Source organism: Martes martes (genome assembly GCF_963455335.1).
Source record: "Martes martes genome assembly, chromosome: 2".
Taxonomy (NCBI): domain Eukaryota; kingdom Metazoa; phylum Chordata; class Mammalia; order Carnivora; family Mustelidae; genus Martes; species Martes martes.
In genome coordinates, this window is record NC_137889.1 from 108,790,502 (window position 1) to 108,817,911 (window position 27,410).

General features: G+C 42.8%; 1 protein-coding gene across 3 annotated transcripts in view; it reads left to right on the top strand.

Annotated features, from left to right (window-relative positions):
- The first annotated feature begins 265 nt into the window (after nucleotides 1–265).
- MCUB (mitochondrial calcium uniporter dominant negative subunit beta) overlaps nucleotides 266–27,410 on the top strand; it is a 96,258-nt gene continuing 69,113 nt past the window's right edge. The window contains exon 1 of one of the 3 annotated variants that reach the window (XM_080796947.1): nucleotides 266–478. In XM_080796947.1, the coding sequence (XP_080653073.1) occupies nucleotides 377–478 (102 nt within the window). In that variant the 5' untranslated portion in view covers nucleotides 266–376. Of the gene's footprint in view, nucleotides 479–790; nucleotides 1,210–27,410 lie in introns of those variants that run through there. The other 2 variants (XM_080796948.1, XM_080796946.1) reach the window with 2 other exon arrangements.

The following is a 27,410-nucleotide window of genomic DNA, read 5'->3' on the forward strand; positions in this document are numbered from 1 at the left end:
ACAGCCCCCAAGGTGTGATCGCAATCTCTCGTTCATTCCAGAAGCGGATTTTTTTTCCCCCACCGGAAAAAGAGGGGCCGCCCAGGCATTCGCGCTGCCCCCCGAAATCTAAGCGGGGGGAGGGCGGCTCACTAACGCCCCTCCCGTTTTCCTCTTTTTTCGGTCGGAGGAGAGAAAGCAGGCCGGCGCCGGGCGCGGACGGAGAGCCGCGGGAAGCGGGACACACCCTCCCGTTAGCCCGCCCCCCGCCCGGCCGCGCGGCGCGGGGAGGCGGGGGCAGGCGCGGGGCGGGCTGCGCGCGCGGAGGGCGCCCGCTGCGAGCCTCCGGGCGCTGACGATGGTCGGCTGAGTCGTGCGGAAGCCCGCGCCGGGCAGGATGATGCTCCTGAGGGGCGCCAGGACGCCGCGCCCGCGGGTGCCGCCGACCCTGGGGCCCGGGGGCCGAGTGCATCCGCGGCCGCGAACGCCGTCGCCTCAGGTGAGACAGAGCCCGGCTCCGGGGACCGGGGGCGCTGGAAAAGTTTGCGTCGGGCGACTTGGGCGGGAGCGAAAGCCGAGCGGCCGGCAATATCCCGGCGTTTCGCTGGCCCTCCGGTTCCGCGCGCGGGGGGACCCTGACAAGTGGGCGCCCGGGCCGCAGACGTGGGTGTCCAGGTCCCCGGCACAGTCACGCACCGGGGCCGAGGGAAGGCGAGGCCGGGGCGGCTTGGACGAGCATCACCTCCGCCAGGCTGGGGTGCGGGGACCACAGGGCGGCGCCCCGGGGAGCAGCAAAACCTCTCCGGGGGGCGGTTTCTCCGCGGCTACAACGCGCTCGGGAGGAAGTTTTCAGAGTCACTTTGCCGTTGGCTCGGGCGTGGGTGGCGAGAGGGACTGCGAAAACGACCGAGCACGGTGACTGTCCCGAGCGTGCACTGTGGTAGGAAAGTGAGATCTCCAGGCTGCAAGCCGCCGCCCCTCCCTTCTAACGGGGGGAGGAAAACTCGCGTTTTGTTCTGAGACGCGGTGAATCATGAGTGTGTCGGTGAGTAACAGCTGGCCCGACACAGTTGTGTTGTGGCCTGTGTGGAACCGTTGCTTGGAGGAGAGGGAAGAGAGTGGATGTGCCCTAGAAAAGACCGAGGTAGGGGGAAATGCGGCGTGCACCTCGGGTTGGGAGCCCTAACTGAGCTGATGAGGAAGGACAGCCCATTAAAAAGAGCCTTCCAGGTGCGTGTGGTTGGGGAGTGCGTGGTTTCTGAGTTTTAGTTCTCAGCCCCTCTTCCCCCATTAGATTAGTTTCAGGTCGTTAAAGAGAAAAAGTACGTTTAGCGGTGCAGTTTGCAAGAAAAACAAAAGAAGCCAGGCCATTATCTTGTCACTTTCACTTCCTGTCCCCCCCCCCCCCCCCCAGCTATTTCAGGGCTTCGCAGTTTTGAGTGCTGGAGGAAATATTTAAATACATATTTAAAATTTCTTCCCTGAGTGTTTGGGAGAGATTGAGGAAGGGCATTTTGCTACTAACACCCAGGAAAAGGAGCAGACTCCTTAAAATGATAGACTTAGTAGTAAATTGGAGAGCGGTGCTTCCCCTTTATGAAATTGTACTTTATTAGAAAGTGTTGCACTTCTTGGTCAGAAATAGACCAAACAGTGAAACAACCCAACACAAGGAGCCTCCTTGACTGTACCACCATTTAAACATAAATGACTGATTCTGTTTTCTGTTAAGTTCATTTAACATCGGGGTAAAGTTGTTACAGAGCCCAAGGCTGGCTGCCCTTTCTCAAATTATCATCTCTAAGCCCCTTTCTCAGTATTTCCCCACCTGATGCTGTTCCCAGTGGGTGCCACTGCATGCCCCAGCAGGAATGTGGATTCCCTTGAAAGAAAGAAAGAAAGAAAGAAAATGAAAATGATACAGTGGGGCTTATTAGGGTTAATCATAGGGGAAGAGTGGTTAGTACTTTGCCTCTAGGTAATCATCTCAAGCCTTACATTGGCTTGTTTCTAATTTGCAGATATTTAAGTCTTGACTGTCCGTGCTATTAAGTCAATTTACTGAACTTTAGAAGTGGAAATGCTTCCATTATTTTACTTGCTTCATAAAAGACCCCTGAAAGAAGAAAGACAAGCCTGTGAGTTTGCTTCTTTATATGCCTGTTTGGAATCATACAATAAAGAAACTGACAGGGGCACCTGGATTCAGTCACGATCCCAGAGTCTTGGGATCAAGTCCTGCATTGGCCTCCTTGCTCAGCGGGAAGCCTGCTTCTCCCCCTCAGATTCCCCCTGCTTGTGTTCCCTCTCTTGCACGCGCTCGCACTCTCTCTCTCTCTCAAATAAATAAGAAAAAAAACTGACAGATATCCTGGCCACTTAGGATTAAACCATTCTCTGCAAATCATATTAACTGGCCATAAGGACATTTTTCATTCTAAAGTCTGTTTTGTGGTCTCTCCATTGGATATGAAGAGTCCTATGACTAAAGAGAGTCATAAGAGATATGACTCTTGCCACATTCAGACCCCTAGCATCCATGAAAACAGGAAAAACACACCCAGCAAAAGTGAAATTTGCAACCCCACAGCTCATAAAAATCTTATCTTGCAAGGACTTGTCATTAATAATATCTCAGGTAAGCATTCCCAAATATATTTGACCTTTTCCGAAAGTATGGGTGTGCTTTACAGGAGGATTTGGTAATTTTAGAACATATACAGTTCTCATCCTTCATATGGTAGGTGAGTAACAGTCTGTCAGTATTTTGTGGGTGGAAAAACGTTTGTCAACATGGTTACGTTTGGTATACCGGGATTGTTTTTTAAGTTTGGAAGCGTAAGCGAGCAAGAGCATGTTGTGTTACCTTTCGCCAAGGCATGCCCTGGTGTCTAAGATCCCGTTCCAGTGTCAGCATTTCTGCCTGCCAGCAGTAGGCTGGCTGAGGCTGAGCGGTTGTCAGGGCCTCCGTGGCACCTGCTGGTCTTTCTGTTCTGCAGGACGCTCGCTGCTTTGAGTGATAATTGCATCTGGTGAATTATCTCTAAACAGAAAGCCCTTATAATTGTGCCTTTCTTAATTTGGGTTTTCTGCTGCTTAGTTTGAGAAACTAACTCCCTGGTAGGATTTCAGGCCCCCCAGGACAGCATTTGAGTCCTTAAAGTTGTGTTTAAAACTTAAAAAAAAATCAAGTGTGCTTTGCAGAGAGGTTTGGGTATGTGTGTTTTGTTTTGTTTTTAATATCTGGAAACAAAGCAATACATGTTTTCATCCCACCACCAAATGTTAATTTAGAAATTGTTTTTACCTTTTGAATTTAGGTCAGTCCCATTTGACACTTTCCTCCAATTCTACCTCTTGTGTTTGTAATTAGTGCACTATATTCTGTAGTAACTGGTTTCACAGCTCTCTCCCGAGAAGGGTGTTTAGTTGTACGTTGGAGTTTGTACTTAGACTATAGAAGACATTGGGGCAAAGTCATTCTAGACCAGTTTGTTAAATATTAAACATTACCATCTTCCCAGCGCTTAGGTATTAGTATTCGTGCTTGGTTTTTTATTTTTAGATTTTACTGTTCATTGCAATTTAACAAACACTACTAGTGCTGTTTTATGGCAGACTCCTATAAGCTAGAAAATAATTTTGTATCTTGGCAGATAAATATTTGTGGAATGTGAGACTAAGGTAGAAAACCTGAGGAAATCTTGGTTGATCTGATAGCTCTATAAACTAAATGTGTTTAGGTCATAGAATAGACATGAGCAGCTAATTTAGGTGATGGTGGGCGGTTGGGACATCTGAGTGCCACCTGGCCTTGCCGTCCCATTGTTCCCTGAACCAAGTCACTTGGTCTGTTTGGGCATGTTATACTCCCTGTTGTACAAGGAGACTTGTCTGATTGGTCCCCAAAGCCCTTTACATTTTGAAAATTGCTGTTTTGTAGGGGCGCTTGGGTGGCTCAGTCGGTGAAGCGTCTGTCTTCAGCTCAGGTCATGATCCCAGGCTTCTGGGATCGAGCCTTGAGTTGGGCTCCCAGCTCGGCAGAGTCAGCTTCTCCCTCCCCCTTCCCCTGCCCTGCTCTATCTCTCTCACAAATAAATAAGTAGAATCTTAAAAAAAGAGATAATTGTTATTTTGTGGGGCACCTGGGTTGCTCAGTTGGTTAAGCCTCTGCCTTTGGCTCAGGTCATGATCCCAGGGTCCTAGTATGGAGCCCCACTTTGGGCTCTCTGCTCAGCAGGGAGCCTGCTTCTCCCTCTCCTGTTCGCTCTGCTTGTGCTCACCCTCTCTCTCTCTCTCTGTGAAATGAATAAATATTTTTAAAAAAATTGTCATTGTGTAAGTTTACCGGGGAATGTAAATAGTATTGAATAAAGTATTGTCAGTTGTCCGAATGGTTGTCTTACTGGCTGAACAATCCTGTTGTATGATCTCAGGCTGGAGTGGCAGCTCTACCTTGTGGTTCCAGTAACTGTTTTCCCTTTGAAAAGGCATTGAAATTTATTTGATTGGGTAAGCATGTCAGAACAGATTAAGTCTCGCTCTGATACTTCTTTCTGTCATTAGCAGTGTTTTCATCTGTGAAATGTTGCTTATTCAAGAGTATCTAGCATTAGAGCCCTAAAACCATTACATAATAGACATTGTGAGCTAACCTGTGGGCTGAAAACCTGTAGGTAATAAACAGTGTCATCTTAGCCATATTCCAGAAATATCTTCTTTTTTTAAAAAATCTCATTTAATTTACCACAATATGAATTTTCCTGTTTTTTAAAAAACAAATACCAATTCTCTGTTCTCTGAGCTGTATGGTTCAGACCGCATGGGATTCCTCACCCAAATGTTCTTAATGAATTTTCCAGATTAGCATACCTTTTAAAAAACATGGTAGTCTGTTAAAAGGTGCCCTTTAAGAGGACTCCCAGAAGAAATTGCTGTCTAGTCTTAGTATTCAAGTCTTTGTTTCTCCTGCCCAGATGCTGGTTTTATTGTACGGGCAGTGAAATGAGTGCATGGCCAGTGCTGTTCTCCCTGTGCACTGGCTACCAGAAAGCCTAGGGTCAGATTTTCAATCCACCTTTTAACAAATGTGAAATGATAAGCATTTTATGTGTTTCATAATGAATGAATGAAACTCACAGTTTCATCATCTCTACCTTCATTTTTATCTCCATTCACATCCTCACCCATTTTTCTGAAGTTGTCTTTTAATGGGAAAATGTGGTGCATAAATAACATTTTGTTTTTGTTTTAAAGATTTTATCTATCTGGGAGGGCACAGGTTGGGGGTGGGGGAAGAGACAGAGGGAGAAGCAGGCTTCCCATTGAACAGGGAGCCTGACATGGGACCAGATCCCATGACCGTGGGATTGTGATCTGAGCCAAAGGCAGATGCTTCACCACCAAAGCCACCCAGGTGCCATAGATAAGGTTTTAAGAAATTAAAGAAATCGGCTTTTGGTGTTTGAACAAATATATTCTAAGTAGTTAATTGAGAAAGTGTGGGAAACTAGCATCTGTCTTCCCTGCAGTCTCCTAGGTGCTTCTTCACCCATAGGAATTGGATATTGATTGGATTGAATTGATTGGATAATCAATAAATATTGATTGGATTGAATTGAGCTGCTGTAAGAATCTAGATGCTGTGGTTCTCTTTTTGATTGAGATGTAAGTGACGTGTATGGTTCTGTCTTAAATGAGGTGCTGAAGTTGTTTACTCGACACCTTTTTTCCTTCTTACTACTCTCACCTGTCCTAAGTCTTATTTCTTTGCTACCTCTGCTGTCCTTACCTGACTTACAATCTAGTTTGGGTCAACTACCAAGGCCTAGAAATCTCTTTATTCTCAGAGTTTCCTATTCCATTAACTCCTAAATGGTGTTATTTGATTGTACGTGATTTTTACCTTAGATGCAGCTTCATTATAAAGGGAATAGAGAGCACTGCAGTCCAGGCTTTTGTTTGGCAGCTCTTTTGGGGATAATTAGATTTATATATATATATATATATATATGTATTTTAATCTGAGAGAGAGAGAGTGTGCACGTGCGTGTGCACAAACGGGGAGGAGAGGTGGGTATGGGGGGTGGGGTGGGGAGAAGCAGGCTCCCCGCTGAGCAAGTAGCCCAATGCGGGACTTGATCGGAGGACCCTGGGATCGTGACCTGAGCTGAAGGCAGATGCTCAACTGACTGAGCCACCCAGGTAGGGATAATTAGCTTTCTATTCAGGATTCACAATACTGGTGAGAAATGATGAATGAAATCTGCACTCTAAACAAAGTTTACTGAAGAGAATTTCTCTCAGTAGATTTCAGGGCAAGAAATAGGGAGACATGGAAAGAGCAACGAGGGATGAAGCCGGAGTTGAAATGTCTATAGCCTGTGAGCAGAAACAAGAAGAGACAGGGAACATTAAACCTCCTATCAAGAAATGGATAGATGCACAAAGTTTTATTGTGGCAAACTTTAGGGAGGAAAAAGACTTCCCGATCGGCAAGGGTCATTCCCCCAAGTAGGTGTTGTACCTGAGGGTCTTCTGGTACTTACTAGATGGAATAGATGGTTTATGACATTGCTGTGAACACTGGTAATCTCATTATATTTAATTCCACTGGGAACTCTCAGTTGTTTTGTTATAGGAATGCTTTTATATTGAACACATTGCTCAAATCACATTTCTGGGACTTGATGATTTAGCTTATTTTTAACCTCTTAGGCATAACGGTAAATAAATGTCCTGAATCTGGTTGGAGGAAGGAAGAAGTTGGTCTTTTTGACCTTCTTCTTTTTCTGATCACGTGGATGATGTATTCATGTGTGGCTGTCTCTTGTTAAATATTTTGTTTTTGGTATGAGTTTCCCCAGTAGGCTTGAATAGGTTATTTGAAGAGAGGATTTTAAAAGGTGTTTGATGAATAACTGCTCTTTGCACCAGTAATGCAGCTGAAATATAAGTGTACATTTTTATTAGAGAGGCTGACAGTATTGTGACCATAAACCTGAAAATACATTGTTTAGAAACTGCAAACATATCAACATAGCACTGGCTCTCTAAGCCCTCCTGGAGGATATTTGTGATGACATTTTATAGTCTGATGACTCATTTCTGCAAGTCTGCTTTGAGAATGTTTCAAATAATATATAATAAAGCAATTTCCACTTTTTAGGAGAAAGTATGGTTTCTTTGGACCTTGTAAATTATCCTCTTATAGTTGGTTATTCATGAAATCAAGGCAAGAAAGCTTTAAAACACAAGCTACAGTTGATCCAGAAATCCATTGGCCTTATCCCTTCCATCCCACTTTGTACTTGGTGCCTTCCGTGTCCCGTAATTGGTGTCTGTGATGTTCCCTGGGTAGCCTTGGACCCCCCCACAGCACCCACCCGTCTGCATTCTTCCTGAGTTCTGCACTTCCTCAAGGCTGAGTTCCAGTACCCACCCACCCGCTGCTGCAGATCCTCATTTTGCTGAGGTCCACAGGTCTGTGCCACCAGAATTAACCACGTTCTTTCCCCCTCCTGCAGCACTTATGCACCCCACTGTGTGTTCTAGCTGTGCTCGTGTGGTTTTCCCAGCTGGATTTGCTCAGCACTTTGGGGTCAGAACTCTTTCTTCTCACCTCACATGGCCTCTGCCCTGACCCAGTAGGTGCATAATATATGCTTGTTGGGTAGAGGGGGAGTGGACGGATGAGCAAGAACTAAATGTCACACAGAGTTCCTTAACAGTGGCTCTCTTCAGGTCTTACCTTCTCGAGTTCCTCTTCTTCACTTCACCCAGATGGGCACACCTGAAGCATTCTTCCCTACTTTTTGTGATACGAGCCTTGAATAATTGAAGATTTTTTAAAAAGTTAATCAAAATAATCTTTATGTGTTGTATTTTCTATTAAAAGAAAGCAATCTTAAATGATAGTTTGGTTAGTTTTATTTAATTGATTAATAATTTTTAAAAAAAGATTAATTTATTTGACACACACACAGATCACAAGTAGGCAGAGAGGCAGGCAGAGAGAAAGGGTGGGGAAAGCAGGCTCCCTGCTGAGCGAGACGGTGATGCGGGTCTTGATCCCAGAACCCTGAGATCATGACCTGAGCCGAAGGCAGAGGGCTTAACCCACTGAGCCACCGCAGTGCCCCAGTTTGGTTAGTTTTATTTCAGATAAGCTTTCAAATCGGGAGTTTTAAAGGATGTGATTAACAATCTGATGAAGCATAAGTTAAGGACAGCCTGGTGTGTAAGGGTGTGCGTTTTCTTGGCTGTTTTTTTTTCTTTTATTGAGGGATATGACCTGCCACATTATATTCATTCCAGGTGTGCAACATAAATGATTTGGTATTTATATATGTGTTGTAAAACAAGCACCACAGTAGGTCTAGTGAACATCTGTCACCATACACAATTACAGAAGTTTTTTTTCTTGTGATGGGATCTTTTAAGATTTACTCTCTTAGGGGCGCCTGGGTGGCTCAGTGGGTTAAAGCCTCTGCCTTCAGTTCAAGTCATGATCCTGGGCTCCTGGGATCAGGCCCCACATCAGGCTCCCTGCTCAGCGGGGAGCCTGCTTCCTCCTCTCTCTCTCTCTGCCTGCCTTTCTGCCTACTTGTGATCTCTGTCAAATAAATAAATAAAATCTTTTAAAAAAAGGATTTACTCTCAGCAACTTTCAAATATGCAATACAATGTTGTTAACTATAGTTGCCATGCTGTTCCCTGTGAGTTACTTCCCTCTGATATGTATTTTTATAACTGGAAGTCTGTATTTTTTGACCATCATCACCCATTTCTGGCAAGCACCCATCTGTTCTCTGTATCTATGAGCGTGGTTTTTTGTTTTTGTTTTTTTGACTCTACTTGGTATTTGTCTTTCTCCAGCTCACCTGTTTCACTTAGCATAATGTCCTCAAGGTCCATCCATGTTATTGCAGATGGCAAGATTTCATTCTTTTTTATGGCTAGATAATATTCCATTGTGGGCACACACCACGTTTTCTTTATCCATTCATCTGTCGATGTACACTTAGGTTGTTTTCTGTATCTTGGCTATTGTAAATAATGTTGCCGTGGACATGGGGGTGCATAGATCTCTTCAGGTTAGCGGTTTGGGGCTTTTTTTTTGCTAAATACCCAGAAGTGGAATTGCTGAATCATACGGTAGTCCTGTTTTTAATTTTTTGAGGAATCTCTAGTTCTGTTTTCTATAGTGGCTGCACCAATTTACATTCCCACCAGCAGTGCACAAGAGTTCCCTTTTCTTCACCTCCTTGACACTTACTTCTTTTTCGATAATAGTCTTGGCTGTTCTTAAAGGGTGGTGTTGATTTAGGAGGATTGTTTACATGTGAGTTCTAATTCTGTGGGAGAAGTAACCTGACCGGTGAAGACTTGGGTGAGGAGTGTTTAAGAAGCAGTGGTTCAGGGGCACCTGGGTGGCTCAGTGGGTTAAGGCCTCTGCCTTCAGCTCAGGTCCTGATCTCAGGGTCCTGGGATCAAGCCCCGCATCGGGCTCTCTGCTCGGGGCGGGGGCGGGGGGAGCCTGCTTCCTCCTCTCTCTCTCTCTCTGTCTCTCTCTCTCTTTGCCTGCCTCTTTGCCTACTTGTGATCTATCTGTCAAATAAATAAAATCTTTAAAAAAAAAAAAAAGCAGTGGTTCAGCACAAGCATTTAGTCCAATGGGTTTGTTTATCTTGGGAGTTGCCATTAAACCATGGCTACCATCTGCCTTTAATCTGAATCCACCGTTAGAACGTAGTCTGTGTTTATACACTGTTTTTCCTTTTCCTTTCTCAAATCATTTTCTAAATGAATTTTCTATTATCTCTATTGGTGAGAATAAGCTACAGGGTTCAGCTTTTGCTGACATAAAAGTCCCAACAGTAACTTAACACAGTTTTTTTTTTTTTTTTAAGATTTTATTTATTTGACAGAGATCACAAGTAGGCAGAGAGGCAGGCAGAGAGAGAGGAAGGGAAACAGGCTCCCCGCTGAGCAGAGAGCCCGATGTTGGGCTCGATCCCAGGACCCTGGGATCATGACCTGAGCCGAAGGCACAGGCTTTAACCCACTGAGCCACGCAGGCGCCCAAAACACAATTTTTAAGCCAGTTTTTTCTCTCTAGGAAATGGTTCTGAGGTGAATTTTTTAGGTCAGCCCTAGCTCTGCTCCACACAGTCATTTTTTAGGTCATCCCTAGCTCTGCTCACACGGTCATTCAGGGACCCTTTTCTCTGTCATCATCAGCATGTGGCTTCCAAAGTCAAAGGACTGTGGGGTTGTTTTGATTTGTTTTGTTTTTGTACTTGTGTTAATGGGCGAGGTTGGTGATGTCGCGCAACACCCATGCTCACATTTGTTGAATATTTCATTGGCTATGTCAGATGGCTACATTTGGCTACAAGGGGGCCTGGGAGAATGTAGTCCTGGCAGGGAGCCACAGTCTGGCTAAAATTTGATTAATGTGGAGGAAGAGAGATGGATTTCCGCGGACATTTAGCTGTTTCTGCTGCAGGCCCCTTGGCCAGAAACAGGAGAGTTTTGCATTTTGTGGGCACTGAATTTCCAAGGCTGTGTTGAACTTTTGTTTATATGTGTTCCTCAGCAATAGATGTTTGCAGGGAAGCTTTATTTCTTTCTGGAAAACTTAAAAAGGAAACAAGGGAAATGCAGCATTTTTAATTTGGGTTAGAACAGGAACATTTGACACCTTGTTAGGTTCATTATAAGCTGCCCTCTGGGCTGAAGCTTAATAGGAAAGGGTGTAATCTCACTTGTACACTGTAAGCTAAGGAAGGGAAATAAGTTCTGATGGTTCAATTAGAAGCTGAAGCCAGAATTCAAGTTTATGCAGTGACACTTGATAAAGAGGAAAGAAAAGTAGAAGATGCTGACAGTATGGTTTTAGGGAAGGACTTCTTTTAGAGGAATTGTGATGATTAGTAGGTAAAAATTATAAAAGTACTATGCATATCTAGGATATGAATTTAATTGCATTTTTTAGGCTAGCCTGTTAGAAATATGGTCCAATAGAGGGATTTTTTTAAAAGAGCAATCTTAATTGGATACTTAGGATTGTTGAAAGGTGCTGTGTTTTAGGATGAAATATAGCTTAGTATATAACATATTGAGAATAATCCACTGTAATTGAGGCTATGTTCAGAAAGTGTTTTATTCATATGACCTTGTATAATGCCTCCTCATCACGTTATTTACTTAATCACCTTTCTTTGGCTTATACGCTAGCTTTTTAATTTTAATTTGTCAGGCTTGGATATCACTGTTGATCATTTTTTCGGTTTGTTTTTTAAGTTTTATTTACTTAAAAGAAAAAATTTTATTTCAGTAATCTCTACACCCTTCATGGGGCTCGAACTCCTCACAGCCGGCTCTGAGGTTGAGAGTGCCCTTCCGACTGAGCCAGCCAGGAACTCCCACTATTAATCAGTCTTGAATGCACTACTTTGATTAATTTGGAGATAGAAGAAATGTTTTCCTTTCCCATTGCTTTTCATGTCCTTTAGTATAATTACTATTTTATATCATGAAATGGCCAGATTGTAATACTCATGTGTGCCTTGAACTTGGACACTATATTTAATTGTTCGTGAAACGTTAATAAGGCTTTAATGAAACAGCTGTCTAAAGGGCTTATTATATATGTATATATATATACACATACACATATATAATATATAGTATACAATATGGTTTATGTAGAAACGCATGTAATTGGAAATATATAATACTACTATCACTGATCTGAACATATTATTAGTGGTCCCTGTGCTTTAGCTCGGCATTGTTACAACATGAACGACCATCCGAGGTCCTGTGGAATTCGCTTTTTCTGGAGGCTTCTTACTCTCATTCCATATGGATTAATCTGGGCTTGGTAAGCATGTATCAACCCTAGAAGAAAGCAAGTCTCTCTCAGTGGGGAAAAAGGTATGGGATGAATGTGACTCCTTAGTGACTGAGGGAGAGTGGAATATCCCAATCGTGGCAAGCAGTAGTCCCTTACATTGTGTCAGGACTGACAGTCCGGCTGTGTCCTGCGTCAGGGCGTTACGGTTCTTCTCTGAGTATGTCAGAAGGTACAGTAGCAAGCTACAGCGAGGGAGGTGCCTCCAGAAGAAGATTAAGATGTTGGGGATTTCTACAGAAGATGATTAAAAGGGCCGGATATTCTTAATCTGGTGAAAAGAAGGCAAAGAAGAAGCAAATATTTGTGTTCACATATCTAAGAAGGTTTCTTGTGAAAGAAAGTTGTATTCTTGTGTTGCTTTAGAGTGAGGAAATCACACCTGAGATTGGGCACACCAGGTAGGCAGAGCTCAGCTCCGTTTAAGAAACTATTTGTATCTATTCTGGCTGTTCATGAGAACAGACCTTTTAAGTGCTAGAAGAACTTGGGCAGATGCCAAAGAAGGTCTGCTCAGTGAACGCTGCTGACCAGAGGTAGGAAGCAGAGCAGCCTCTTTTCCTCCTCCAGTGTCTCTCTAGTGCCCCCTACTGACAAAACTTTAGTGCCAACGAGCAGAGGAAAACTATTTAAAGGGCCCAGATCCATTTTCACAGAGAAGTCAAAAAGGATGAATTTGGAGCTTACCGGAATTGATAACCATCACAGGCGGGAGGAGGCACCTGTGCAGTACTGGAAAGTGACAGCTGCTCTCATGGGCATGGCCAACCTGGTAAAGCCAAGGTGGGGTGGGAGACAAGAGGCCAGACCATGGCTGGGGTACTGGTTATATGGGTGGTAATTTTGGGTATGATAGAGTGCTTATCGTCTAGATCAGAAATCAAGGAAGCAACACTTGACTGTTCCAGGAAACGCAGTCCAACCCACAGAGGAACAGATACAATGGCTTAAAAAAAAAAAAGGAGACTTAAAAGTGCATGAAGAAGTTAGAGCAAAGGGTGGATGATTGAGAAGCCAGGAAGTAGGCTTGAGAAGAGTTTGTTGGGAACTGGTTCAGGTCAAGGTCAAAATGAGAGGTCAGCTGAGATGACCTATACAGTTCCTTTCATTTTTAATGTTCTGTGAGGTCACTTAGGTATTCCGTCTTTGATATGCGCCCCAAAGTCAGAAGCTGCTTAAGTCTGGAGATTGATAAACTTGGCTAAAAATTAATCAGTATCTCTTGTCCACTCCTCACAGTCTGTCTTCGCTACCAACAAAAACCTTTGGATTGGTAGAATGTTATGAATATTTCGTTGTGGTGGTTTGTGTTTCAGCCCTTCATGTAACATTCTTTCTGTCAAGGTTTGGTTTTAGGATGTTTGCTGTGAGTTCTTGCCTGGAGGTCACCCACCCAGGTGTGCTGCTCATAACTGTTGTCAGTCTGAGCTGAAGCACAGATCTTCTGCTAACAGGTGAAAGCTCTTTTTCCCATATGAAATTCACTTTCATGAATCCAGGCAGTTTCATTTAATTAGTTTATTCCATTTAGTGGGACTGTGCCACGTTTAATTAGTGAAGTCTGAAATTATGCCAGTGACTAAGCATTGTCATCAACAGTTGTTGTTATGCCTGCAATTGTATGAAAACATCCAAGTCTGACCTCTCGGAGAGAAGTTCTATTACTTGAATGTACCTTTGAACTGAATTAGGATGAAATATCTTAATACTGTATTTATAATTCTTGTTTTTTATTTTTATTTAAAAAATACTTGTTTACTTGAGAGAGAGACACAGCGAGAGAGGGAATACAAGCAGGGGGAGTGAGAGAGGGAGAAGCAGGCTTCCCACTGAGCAGGGAGCCTGATTTGGGGCCGGATCCCAGGACCCTGGGATCATGACCTGAGCCGAAGGCAGCCGCTTAACAACTGAGCACCCAGGCACCCCTAATTCTGCTTATTTTAAACTATTAGATAGACATTAGAAAAGGTTTTTCACAGGCACAACAGTGAGCATTAAAATGATTTTAAGATAGCAATGTATTGGTTTTGAAACTTCAGAAAATATCTTTGTGGTCTCTGCTAGTCATCTTTTTCAGGTGTCTTCCTTGCTCTTATTGGACATCTTAGTGGGACATGACTTGCCTTCAGCTGGTCACCTGACCCAGGAATTTGGAATGGGGTTTAGGGTTGCCATCCCTGTTGGCTGCTCTTTTGAATAGTGGAATTGTTCACTTGGAGGTGGGTAGTGATCATTTTCTATGTTGTGGACTAGGAAGCAGTGAAAATCATTTCGTAGTGATAAAGCAGAATGACACTGACGTGTAGAGAAAAGGAGAAATGAAATACGGGTCAAGAGGACTCACCAGCCTCATCATGACACTCCAGTCCCTGGTCCTTTCCCAAGGTGTAATTATATCCTTCCATTGAGTCTCTGTGAGAGATGCCCCTTAGCCCTTAGACTAAATTCCCTCTTTGCTTAGGGTAAGGTAAGTAGATGTTTGTTCCTTCCATCCAAATAGCACATACATACGTGAAGATCATTCGGACTTACTCATAAAAAATCAGCTAAGATCTCAGGAGAGAAATGGGTAAAACGCATAAGTGATTCTCAGAAAAGGAAGTTAAAAATGCCTAATAAACATATGAAAAATAATAAGCGTCACGATAATCAATTAAGATTAAAAACAGGGGCATCTGGGTGGCTCAGTGAGTTAAAGCCTATTCCTTCCGCTCAGGTCCCTGGGATCGAGCCCTGCATCGGGTTCTCTGCTCAGCAGGGAGCCTGCTTCCTCCTCTCTCTCTCAGCCTGCCTCTCTGCCTACTTGTGATCTCTGTCAAATAAATAAATAAAATCTTAAAAAAAAAAAAGTAAAAACAATGGGCAGGGATACATTTTCTCCCCCTTTTTTTTAACCTATCGAATTGGCAGAGAAAAACAATTCTCGAAGTGTAAAGCATGTCGTGATGTAGAACTGATGTGGACTGCTAGTCGGAGTGTAAAGTGATTGTGTGATTCAGAATCCCAACAGGAAACAGATGGCTCAGTCAGATAAGGATAATCAGAAGAGAGTTTATCCACAAAGGACTATGCATAGGGGTGTGGGTACAGGGGAACAGCCAGAGATGGGGCAGTAAGCCTGGGCTGGTAGCAGTGGGGGGGAGGTGTGTGTGTCAGGGAACGTGGACCCAAGACCACCTTGAGGGGAGTAGGAACCACCCCCTTAGTCGAAGGACCCAGCCGGATAGTCACTCTTAAATTATTTCCTTATTGTTCCTTTAAACATTAACAGTCATTGAAACTGGAATTGCAAAATCCTGTCTTTCTGGTCCAGGTGAGACTTCAGGTGCTTCAGTAAATAATTTTTAATGAAGAAGCTGATGTTTTTCAAAGTCTAGCCTCTAGGTTTGTTTTCTTTTTTCTGCCAGCTATTATTGGAGTCCTCGCTCCTTTTTTTTTTTTTTTTTTGGTTGATAATCTGTGTGATGATGGCTAATACCTAGCCTGTGCTAGACACTGCCGTCAGCTCTTTCCTCACTATCTCATTTAGTCACCATCCCGGGAGATGGTCCCTGTGCCCACTGTTTACTGATCACTGGAGGCAGCAGCTGAGGCTTGAACCTGATCTGTGGCTTCTCAGGCTTACGCCCCCCAGCAGCCACTGCTTTATTGTTGAGGAAAGTTCTCTCTCACTTTGAAAAAAGAAAATTATAAGGGAGCATCTTTTCAGGGTTTGGTTATGCTGATTCAGTTGAAGAAGAGCTTCTGACATTTGTTTCATTCTGAAATGGATATTTGAATTTTATAAGAGCTGTGAGATTAAATTTTGAAGTGTACCACAAAGTTGACCCAGCTGTACCAGTTTCATATGGAAACTTATTTATAGTGAAGAAGTATGTTTTCTAAAACCTTTTTTTAAAGGTTTCCAAGTAAATACATTGGAAGTGTATTCCAATACATTTCATTGAAATAAAGCTCCAATGAAATTGCTTTTTTTCCCCCTCTAAAAGAAGCAGTTGGCTTTCAAAAGAGGAAATTAACATTTATTAATTAAAAGAGACTTCAATTGTTCAAACTCAGTCAGTGGTCAGTTGTGAGTTCAGATAATCCAAGAATGTTGGGCAAGAACTTCGAAAGACAATTTGGGTCTGCATACTATTTTGTAGCAAGATTACAGCAAAATCAGAGTTAAGCTTGTGTATAGCTGTCTCCTGTCACTTAAAATCTATCCACACCCCCCCCCCAACGATAGTCCAGTGTCTTTTTTTTTTTTTAAAGATTTTATTTATTTATTTGACAGAGACACAGAGAGAGAGAGGGAACACAAGCAAGGGGAGTGGGAGAGGGAGAAGCAGGCTCCCCGCCCAGTAGGGGACCTGATGTGAGGCTTGATCCGGGGACCCTGGGATCACGATCCAAGCCAAAGGCAGATAGTCACCGGCTGGGCCATCCCAGTGCCCTAGGCCAGTGTCTTTTAAAAAATTTTTTAAAGATTTTTATTTGTTTGACAGAGAGAGGGCATGAGCACACACAAGCAAGGGGGACAGGGAGAGGGAGAGGGGGAAGCAGGCTGCCCACTGAGCAGGGAGCCCAACGTGGGGCTTGGTCCTAGGACCTCAAGATCATGACCTGAGCCCGAGGCAAATGCTTAACCAACCGAGCCCCCCAGGTGTCCCGAAAATAGTCCAGTGTCTTAAATTTTAAAGTTATTCCCTTAAGTGATCATAAAATAATACTTAGTAATATAGTTCTGGAACTCTGAAGATGGTTGATATATGAAAATTTGAGAAAATCATTAAGAATAACTTTCTAAAAGTTTAAAAAGTAGTTTCTGTACACGTGATCTTATGTTCTCTATAGCCTTGTCATGTGGATAATTTTTTTTGTGGATAATATTTTTTTTTGTGGATAATATTTTTATTAAGGGGAACACTAAGGCCCAGAAAAGTAAATTATTCACATAATTAAATCCAGGTCCTCTGATGATGAACCCTACTTTTTTTTTTAAAAGATTTTATTTGAGAGAGCACGTGCAAGAGAGCATGAGTTGGAGGAAGGGGCAAAAGCAGAGGGAGAGGAAGAAGTAGACTCCCTGCTGAGCAGGGAGCCCAGTGCCGGGGATGCGGGGCTCAGTCCCAGGACCCCGGGATCATGACCTGGGCTGAAGGCAGACGCTTAACTGACTGAGCCACCCAGGCGCCTTGAACCCCATACTTTTAACAAACTCCTGCTGTGCCCTAGTTTTCTTCTTTCTTTTGGAGCACAAAAATAATAAAATAGACTTGGGCAAACCCAAGATTAATCCCAAAGAAGGAATTCTCTTTCTGGATAGTAAAAATGAACAGGACAAGTACCAAGAAGAAGCAGCTTATTGTTTGAAGCTCCCCTGATGTTCATATCCCAGTTTCCTTCATTTGCATATGCAGATCAGGCCCCTCTGCCTCCTGTTTCCAGCCTTCCTTGACAAGCTCTGTTCCTTTGTCACAGGTGTTCGCTTCCATCGGTAGGATGGTAGGATGCCACTTGAGCCTTGCTTCCATTGTTTTTATTGACGTTGATGATAGAGAGCATTTGCACTTGATCAGTTAGGCTGCGTGTTCTCTGAAGTCTGGGACCTCGTGTGACACCTCTGTACTTTGAAGTGATTAGTTCTGGCTGGGTTGATTTCTAGTTTGTCCTCTCCAGCATATCTGAGTGGTAGGGACTCTAGTTAAACCTCACATTTAAGGCAAAGCAGACTTTGTACTTGCTTAAGGGTGCTGTGTCTAAGAGGTGGCATTTACCTTGCAGATGTCGAGCGTGGGTACATTTTGATGCTTTTCTGACAAGTGGCCATTAATGTCTAGGAAGGGAAGCTGCCTTTTAAACTCACTCGAGGGCAGCTATGGGTCAGTGCAAAAATCCTGACCACTGCCGCACAGAGGACATTTATATTACAGTTGGCTTTGAGTTTTTTCAAACTTGAAGTCTGGCTGAAAATGGCAGTTAGGGGACAGAAGAAATAACCAAATTCCTGTAAAGGAACGTAACAAGATTTGAAGATTACTGTTACAACAGGCTTGAAACATATGTTTATAGGAAATGAGAGTATTCTTTTAAAAGGTAGTTACAGATTTAATAGGAAACAGTGATTAAATGACTAATATATTAAGCTGTGTTCTGAGTGTTGCCTAATTACTGAGATCATAACCTTAACTTTTTCTAAGAAAGGCACTCATGTAAAAATAGATACCAGCCTATGCTAGAGGCTTTGTAAATGAATTGAATTCAGAAGTATTTAGTTGTTTTCTCCAACATTTCAAATAGTAATTTTGCTGCCTTTATTGTACTGAAAAAAATTAAGCCAGTAGAAATGAAAACTTGTTTGCTATTTTGGTTGGTAGATTTGGCAAAATTAGGATGTCTGAGTGGCTCAGATGGTTGGATGTCTGCTTTCGGCTCAGGTCATGGTCCTGGGGTCCCAGGATCGAGCCCTACATCGGGCTCCCTGCTTGGCGGGGAGCCTGCTTCTCCCTCTCCCTCTGCAGCTCCTGTTTCTTGTGCTCTCTCTCTCTGTCAAATAAATAAATAAAATCTTAAAAAAATATATAAAAAAGATTTGACATAATTCGAAGCTAAATCCTATGGGGTTCGTGCCCAGAATGTGGTCTAAAATACAGAAACTTTAAAGAGTTCTCCAAGGAACAGATCTAGAAAGGTTCACTTGTCATTTAAGGAATTAGTTTTTAAAAACTACAGACTTTAGCAGTGACCTTCACCTTCCCAGTTGTAGATGCCAAATCACAGCTTCGTGATGATCTCTTTATCACAACCTCCTAATGGAAAGATAAGGTAGGATTGTGGCCCAACTGGCAAGAATACATCTTTAAAATATATCCTCTGTTTCTCATCTTTAAAAACATTCATGCTGAAGGATGGCACACCAAAGTGAGGGTAAAATGTTCTTCAGTAGATGTGTTTCTCATTTTCCTGTGGTGATGCAAATCACCAGGTAACTCCCTCTGTTGCTTTGCGCTGCCAAGAGACTGGGTGGGTCTGCCTTGAGGAGCTGGGTGTTTGAGTCTCTGAATTCAGTTATGTTTTTCTTTGTCAGCTAAACGGGCATTTATGTTTTCTTTTGAGTTTTTGAGGTTTGTACTCTGATGCTGCAGTCGTCAGCTTTTAGCAGGGTTTGAAGTGGCCAAGTGAAAGAAAATCTTGTTTTATCTCCTGTCACTGTCTCTTGAAGATCGTGTCTATTGCTTTTTATCCCTTATGAAGGGTTACATTTCTTAGTTCAGTACAAACAGAACTTCCTCTCCCAACAAACTGATGCCTTTTTGCCAGGAGTAAGTGCTAATAATTCAGTCAGTCTGACTTTTTTTCCTGTCATGCCTCAGAGATGTTACAAGGGCTGTGTTTTATGTCTCACTATTGATAGCTTTCCATAGCCCATACCATCAGTTCTCAGCTTTTATTTCTTAAAAAATTATTTTAAAAAATTTTAAAGTAATCTTGGTCCCCATCTGGGCATAACTTACAGCGCAGAGATCATGAGTCACGTTCTCTACGTCTTGAGCCAGCCAGTGCCCCTCAGCTGTTCTAGCACCCGTTTTATAAATTGTCTGTCGTTGATGGTGGGGAACGGAATGCAGTATAAAGAATGAGCGATAGATTGGCCAATAATGTCCATGCAATATGATTTTTCATGGAATCTGGTAAACTACTTTTGACATTCATTTGGAAAAGAATAGAATAGTCAGAATTTAAAAAAACAAGAAGGGACTTGTCCTAACAGATGTCATTTAAGACTAGCATAAATAAGACAGTGTTGTATTGATTCAGGAATATCTAAATGGATAGGGAATAGATGATAGAGAAACAGAATATCAGTGGGAATTGAGTATATTGTAAACGTGGCATTTAGGACCACTATGGAAAGGGTAGATTATTTGTTCAGTGATTTGGGGGTAATTGATTATCCATTTGGAAAAATAAGTGTAAATTTGTATTTCATATGTTCATAAAATTTCATATGATTTGACTAGGTCAAGATGAAAAACTTTGGAAGTACTAGAAGAAAATACAGGAGAATATAATCTTAATTGCGAGGTATAAATGAAAAATTGGTAAATTTCATGTTAAATATACCAAAGTAATCAGTTTTTTAAAAGATTTGTTAAGTTATTAGTGTATTAGTGAGACTCTTAAAATGACATCATTTTTTTAATCTCTTTTCAGCGTAACAGAATTCATTGTTTATGCACCACACCCAGTGTTCCATGCAGTACGTGCCCTCCTTAATACCTACCACCTGGCTCTCCCAACCTCCACCCCGCACCCCTTCAAACCCTCAGATTGTTTTTCAGAGTCCATAGTCTCTCATGGTTCGTGACATCATTTTTAATAGTTGCATCATATGCCATAGTACAGCTTTATCATTGTATAGTGTATAGTGGACATTCTTTTTTTTTTTTTTTAAGATTTTATTTATTTATTTGACAGAGATCACGAGTAGGTAGAGAGGCAGGCAGAGAGAGAGAGAGAGAGGAGGAGGAAGCAGGCTCACCGCTGAGCAGAGAGCCCGACTCGGGGCTCGATCCCAGGCCCCTGGGATCATGACCTGAGCTGAAGGCAGAGGCTTTAACCCACTGAGCCACCCAGGCGCCCCTATAGTGGACATTCTTAGTTACATTTCTTTTTTTTTCTTTTCTCTAAGATTTTATTTATTTATTTATTTGTCAGAGAGAGAGTGTGAGTGCACGAGCAGGCAGAATGGCAGGCAGAGGCGGAGAGAGAAGCAGGGTCCCTGCTCAGCAAGGAGCCCAATGCAGGACTCAATCCCAGGACCCTGGGATCATGACCTGAGCTGAAGGCAGAGGCTTAACTGACTGAGCCACCAAGGTGCCCCCTTAGTTACATTTCTTAAACCACTGAGCGAATTTATATTTTCTAAAAGATGGTCCTCTGAGCTGTGTTCAGATAATCCAGGAAAAACTTTAAGTTAGAAGACCCTCTTTGTCCAGATACCTTTCTGTCTTGCAATTTCACATTTGATACTCTGATTGGGTTAAAACATGCCCTTTTACATTTGTTCTTTTTAAAAAGTGACATTTCAAAGTTACATTTTAACATTGCTCTATTAACTTGTTTGCTTTTAGAATTCTCTTGTGACCAGTGTATTTGCTCCCTTGTTTTATTTGTGACTACTGTGCTAAACCGTCAGAATCCAGCAAGGTATAAACAACTTAGAATGAAAAGATTTCATATTTAGATAGTAGAACCTTCTCTTCAAGGCCTGTGTTTGGGTGAAACCCAATATAGAAACCAGATGCAGCACACACCTGAGGGAAATGGTGTTGGTGTTCCAGGCTCAGGTCTGACCAGACTGCCTCTGGCCATCCCCACCAGGTCTGTGGGGCGCCTCTGCACATTGCTTGGAACATGCTTTGACAACCACTGATAGCAGCAGTGTTAGGTGAAAAGGCACCAGGGCGTATGGTTTAGAGTAATGGTGCTAGTGAGGTTCTTAGGATTTAAGTGCTGGTCTCCTTTAAAGGGAATGCATTGTGCTTTTTGAAGTTATTTTTGTGTGGCCATGTTGGCATGCCTGAGTTCATTCATTCATTCATTCAAGCGGGGGAGAGCACGTGTTCGGGCAGAGGGAGCAGCAGGCAGAGGGAGAGGGAGAAGCCGACTCACTGCCGAGGAGGGAGCCCTATGCGGGGCTCCATCCCAGGACCCCAGGATCATGATCAGAGCTGAAGGCAGATGCTTAACTAACTGAGCCACCCAGGCACCCCCCATGTTGGCATTCCTCTGACCATCCTCCGCTTGACAGCTGCTGATGCCTTCATCAGTTTCTCTGGAAGGTGGAGCCTAAAGTACAAAAGATTTTTAGCCACTCTTGCCTCAAGGTGAAGGCCATGCCTGGCCCCGCAAGTTATGAACCTCCTGGTGTGACAGTGTTTGTCAGAAGGCAGGGCTGGGCCCACATGACTCCTTTGTCTCTACGTGCCTGTACTTCCCTCCCCTCTGGAAATAACTTCCACGGGGGTGTGTGCAGAGAAACTGTGGAGTGGATTGCTCTCACGCAGGATGCGCTGGCAGCTTCCAGAAGCCTTTCCTTCTCTGCAGCCACAGCCCCCTAGGAGGCTACCTCTGCTCTCACCCCACTTGCTTTAGTTTAAAGACGTAAACGAAGCCCCTAAGTTTTTACGTATTGGGGACAGAGTTCTAGTCTACAAAAACCTTCGTTTTAGTCACCATCTCCTGTTCTCGGATGTGCAAACTGAGACATAGATACATTCTGATTTTTTTTTTTTTAAGATTTTATTTGACAGAGAGTGAGAGAGGGAACACAAGCAGGGGGAGTGGGGGAGGGAGAGGCAGGTTTCCCACTGAGCGGGGACCCTGACTCGGAGCTCAGTCCCCAGACCCCAGGACCATGACCTGAGCCGGGCAGCTGCTTAATGACTAAGCCACCCAGGCGCCCCTAGACTCGGGTATTGAGTCTCTTCCCTGCTGTTGCTCAGATGAATTTCCGAGTGAGCTTTAATGGCTGGTTACTGAAATGGGCTCCTTATGATGGTGTTTTCCTTTCTTTTAGTTCTGCTGATCATTAAGGTTTATGAGGGGTGGGATAAAGCCCCTTTTGTATCCCCAGGGCCTGGCATAGTGCCTGGCACCAGACTGACTTTGACCATCTCCCTGGCCATGTGGGGATCCCATTTCTTCGTTGTCATGGCCGTTATTCAGAAGTGCCTCATCTTAGCTTAGATGAGAATGCTGGGAAGGTCTTGGGTTTCTTCCCTCTTGTTCATGCAGATCCAAAAAAGTTACCATCAACCAGTTTATCTGGTGGCAGACGACTCCTTACACTGTTTCTTTTTTTCTCTTTAATTAGAAGTACCTCTAAGTTAAGACAAATTCAGATCCACTTCCTGTTTCATTTTTGTTCTTTTGTGAGAAGGGCCTAGTCTTAAAAGATTTCCTATAGGCAGGCTGTTGGAATTAGGTTAAGAATAATACCACGTCTTTTTTCTCTGAGTTCTAAGAGTAAGTAACCCTTGATCCTGCTTCTTTAACTATAAAAAGACTTGAGAGATATATAAAAATGAGGGTACCTTTGAAAGTGTTTTAGGAACAGCAGGGTATCTACAATTGTTGCCCATAATTGACTTCCTATTGCTTTTGTTTCTTTAAAGTTTAAGTCCTTTCTATACCAGTTTTAAAATATTGTTTGATTAGAGCATTGAAAACTATATCTAATGCAATTTCCATGTTTTATGGACTTTAAAAATTGAGCTCCTTTTTCATTAGAAAGTTCTTATAAAGAGTAGGGGAAAAAACCCAGGGGCGCCTGGGTGGCTCAGTCATTGGGCTTCTGCCTTTGGCTTGGGTCATGATTCGGGGTCCTGGGATCGAGCCCTGCATCAGGCTCCCTGGTTGGTAGGAGGCCTGCTTCCCCCTCTCTCACTCCCCATGCTTGTGTTTCCTCTCTCACTGTGTCTCTCTCTGTCAAATAAATAAATAAAAATAAATAATAAATAAATACATAATTTATTTTAAAAAACCAATTTTTTATTTTTTTGACAGAGATCACAAGTAGGCAGAGAGGCAGGAAGAGAGGAGGAAGCAGGCTCCCCGCTGAGCAGAGAGCGTGATGTGGGGCTCTATCCCAGGACCCTGGGATCATGACCTGAGCCAAAGGCAGAGGCTTTAACCCACTGAGCCACCCAGGCGCCCCATTAAAAAAAAAGATTTTTAAAATTGAGGTTTTTTTAGTAGATTCGTATGTGCATGCATTAAGTCAGATAGCTATACAAGTTGCTATGAAAAGCAAGCTTTCATCACTACCTACAAGCAAGCACTCACAACAACTCTGTTAGCTGATAGGTTTTGCTGCCCTTCGTTGCTCTAAAAGATGGGCCTTGCTGCTGGCACTTGGTACTTGTTTTAGGTATTTTTAGGAGAATGAGGATGGAGCTCTTCTTACTGCTGCCCTGTACCTTCTTGTCTCTACACTCTATCTCAAAAGCTGTAATCTTAGCTCAGTGTTCGGGCTTTGCTTGTGCACGGGCGAATGCTCTCCACAGGGGAGTCATGTAGAAAACTGATCAGTTCTTTTCTGTACAAGGTCAGTCTTGCCCTTAGTGTAAGATTGTTTTTCCACATACAATTGTGCATGTACACACATTTGCACTTGATTCTCTTTGTACCACTCAGTAATTCAATCTGGGACTTCCCTTCAGTTGTGTAAATCTCACAGCTTCAGACTCCTTCCACATCCTTCCAGTGGTTTCTTTTTGAGATACTCTTTCCTGGAGTTGCTGCCCTCCTCTCTGTTTGCTCAGCTGCTACCTTTGATCTCCACGCCTACCCCCACCCCCGTTGTTCTCTGGTGTTGGGTCCTCAATCAGGTAGAGAGCACCTCTTCTAGTAGGTTTGGGGGAGGGGTATGATACAGGTTGGTAGAGGAATGATACAGGTTGTCAAGACAACGTGGGGTAGTTTCATTGGGTTGGCTGAGTATCGAACTCTAGGTGGGGAGAGCGTTTTCCTTGGAATTTTGGAGCCATTGCTCATTCTGTTTTAGCTTCTGGTGTTAAGCCCAGTGCCATTCTGATTCTCGATCCTCAGTATGAAACCATTTTTTTTTTAGTTTTGGAAGATTACGTAGGGCCATTTCTTTGCGCTATGAGGAAATTTGATGTTCCGAGAGTTCATAAAGATGGGCCTGTGGGTATCTATGTCTTCCATCATCGCCCTGGCTACTTAGTAGGCCCTCTTGATCTGAAAACTTGTGTTTTCAGATCAAGAAATTTTAGCTCTGGAAATTGTTTTTGTTGATGATTTCCTCCATTCTTTTCTCTATTCCTCTCTGTAATTGAGCTTGTTAGAAGTTTTCTTCACTTAGATATTGGATCAATCCTCTGCTTTTCTAATCTTTCCTCAGTTTCCACTTCTTGGTCTTTTGTTTCTACTTACTAGGAGATTTTCTTGATCTTTTAAGTGTACTTTTGATGTTTTCCTCTTCTGTTGTTGAATTCTGCATTTTCTAAGAACTCTTACTTGCTTAATTCCCTCCCTTAAAAAAAAATGACATCTTGTTCTTGCTTTCTGGATGTATTGTCTTATCTCTGAAGATATTAGCATGAGGTTTTATTATCTTCTTTCTGCCTCGTCCCTGTGTACTTCACATTGCTTGTGGTGGTGTTCCCGCTTTCATATTAGGGGTGTGGTACTAAAATACCTGATAGGAACCTGTGCAGTTAGGTGGAGTTTATCTAACATGGTCAACACACTTTTCGGTACAAACGCACAATCCCTTTATCTGCAGTTCCAAAATCTTAAGTTCAAAGTGCCAATATCAGTAGGAATGCATAGATTCTGATTTTAATAAATGGGTTATAATCTCTTACTATCATTATTTATTATGTTCAAATTTTGCCAGTGGGAGTCCAGTCTGACCTTTGCAATTCCCTATCAATTCTTTGAGCACTTCCTTTGTGGTGCAGCAAGATGGTCCAAGGCTCATTTTGTATTTTTTCTGCCCTAACATAAGAGTTAGCTTTTTCTCCAAAGAGCCCAAGTTTCTTTTAGTGGTTGATGGTATTTAAATACTAAGATCTGGTGGCTAGGCCTGTTCCTGGGTACCAGTTGTAGCACTATCTCAGAAAACCTAGCTAGTAAGAAAGAAACATAAGAAAATTAGCATATATATATATATATAAATATTATTTTTGTATATTTTATAACACACTATATATTTTATGTAACACACACGTATATACTGTGAATTCATAATAATTCCTGCAGTTCCAACTCAGCACCGAAGGTTACATCTCTAACAGTGAGGTTACTTCTCTGTATGCATTACTTCAGTATGCTTAATCATTTGTTCAAGCCTAGAGTACACAGAAAATAGTAGCTTTAGAATCTCTTTCCTGTGCCACTGCAAAAAGCAAACCTCAGTAGAAACCAGTATTTTTTTTTACATAAAATTTAGATACAATGAACTACATCCTGTGTGCATACTTTCTAATTTTGACCACGTGTAGACTTGTATAATTTTCTACTCCTGTAAAGATATAGGAACATTTCTATCACACTAGAAATTTCCCTCATGCTCGCTTGCTTGCTTTCTTCCTTTTTAAAAGATTTTATTTATTTCTCGGACAGAGAGAGAGAGAGAGAGAGAGCGCACAAGCATGGGGAGCAGCACAAGGAGAGGGAGAAGCAGGCTCCCAGCCAAGCAGAAGCCTGATGTGGGGCTTGATCCCAGTACCCCGGGATCATGCCTGAGTGGAAGGCAGACACGTAACTGAGCCACCCAGGTGTGGGGATAATTAGAAAGCAGTGATGTACACGTGGATATATTGACAGTGAGCGAGCCAGGAAAAAAACATTTTTAAGCCGTGTTCTGTCTTATAAATTCAGTCCTTTTTAGGCATTTACTTGAGACTCCATTCACGATCTAGTATTTTCTTCATTCTTTCTAGGTGTATCACACTAATGTCTCTTTGAAAGTACCAGTAATCACTTCAAGGCTAGAGCAGGTTGGCTGGTATGTGTGAGCAAATAGAAACACACATCTTTCTTGTGTGTGATGGTTCAGAATGACCATTTTGGGATGATACCCAACAGTATTTCAGTAATCTTATTTCATGTCCATATTTTCCTACATGATTAAGAAAAAACAGGAGTTTTCCCTAAAAACTGGGGATAGTATGTAGGGAATCACTAGAATAATAAGAAAACATGGTTGTCTAGTCTTTTGTTAAAAAAGACACTTGAGGAGGGCGCCTCGGTGGCTCAGTGGGTTAAGCCTCTTCCTTTGGCTCAGGTCATGATCTCAAGGTCTTGGGATCGAGTCCCGCATCGGGCTTTCTGCTCTGCAGGGAGCTTGCTTCCTCCTCTCTCTCTCTCTGCCTGCCTCTCTGGTACTTGTGATCTCTCTCTGTCAAATAAATAAATAAAATCTTTAAAAAAAAAAAAAAAGGAATCTCGAGGGAAGATACTTGATTTCCAGTTCTCCCGCACAGGTGGGTGGAGCGGTTATTGGAGCTCGGAGCCCCACTTAGTGTCTGTTGCCCTCTTGCCCTTCAAGTATATGTAAGATTGAGAGACTGAATGATTATGTGAGGTCATTTCGGGGTGTTGTGAGAGTGTGTCCCATTCCTTTCTATGTCTACCTGCATAATGATCAAACAGGTCAAGTGGCTGGTGTCCCTGGCCGTCATTTCATATGACTACTTTTTTTAGACTTTCTTTGGAACACCAATGTGAATTGATGTGGGAAACAAAGGCAGAAGAAAAAATTACTAAATTTCCTTACTACCTACTGCCCATGGACAAGTCCTTGAAGCAGGCAGTGACATTCCTCTAGGGACTCAGCTGTCTCATGTAAAGACTTTGCTAAAAGTAAAAGGCAATCCTAGCCTGATGTCCCTCCCCCTCTCCCCAGGAGCCTGAAAGTCTTGTTTAACGTATAAAGATTCCTTTGGAAACTACCTTTATCTCTAACTGCCCCCCCCCACCAAGATACGTT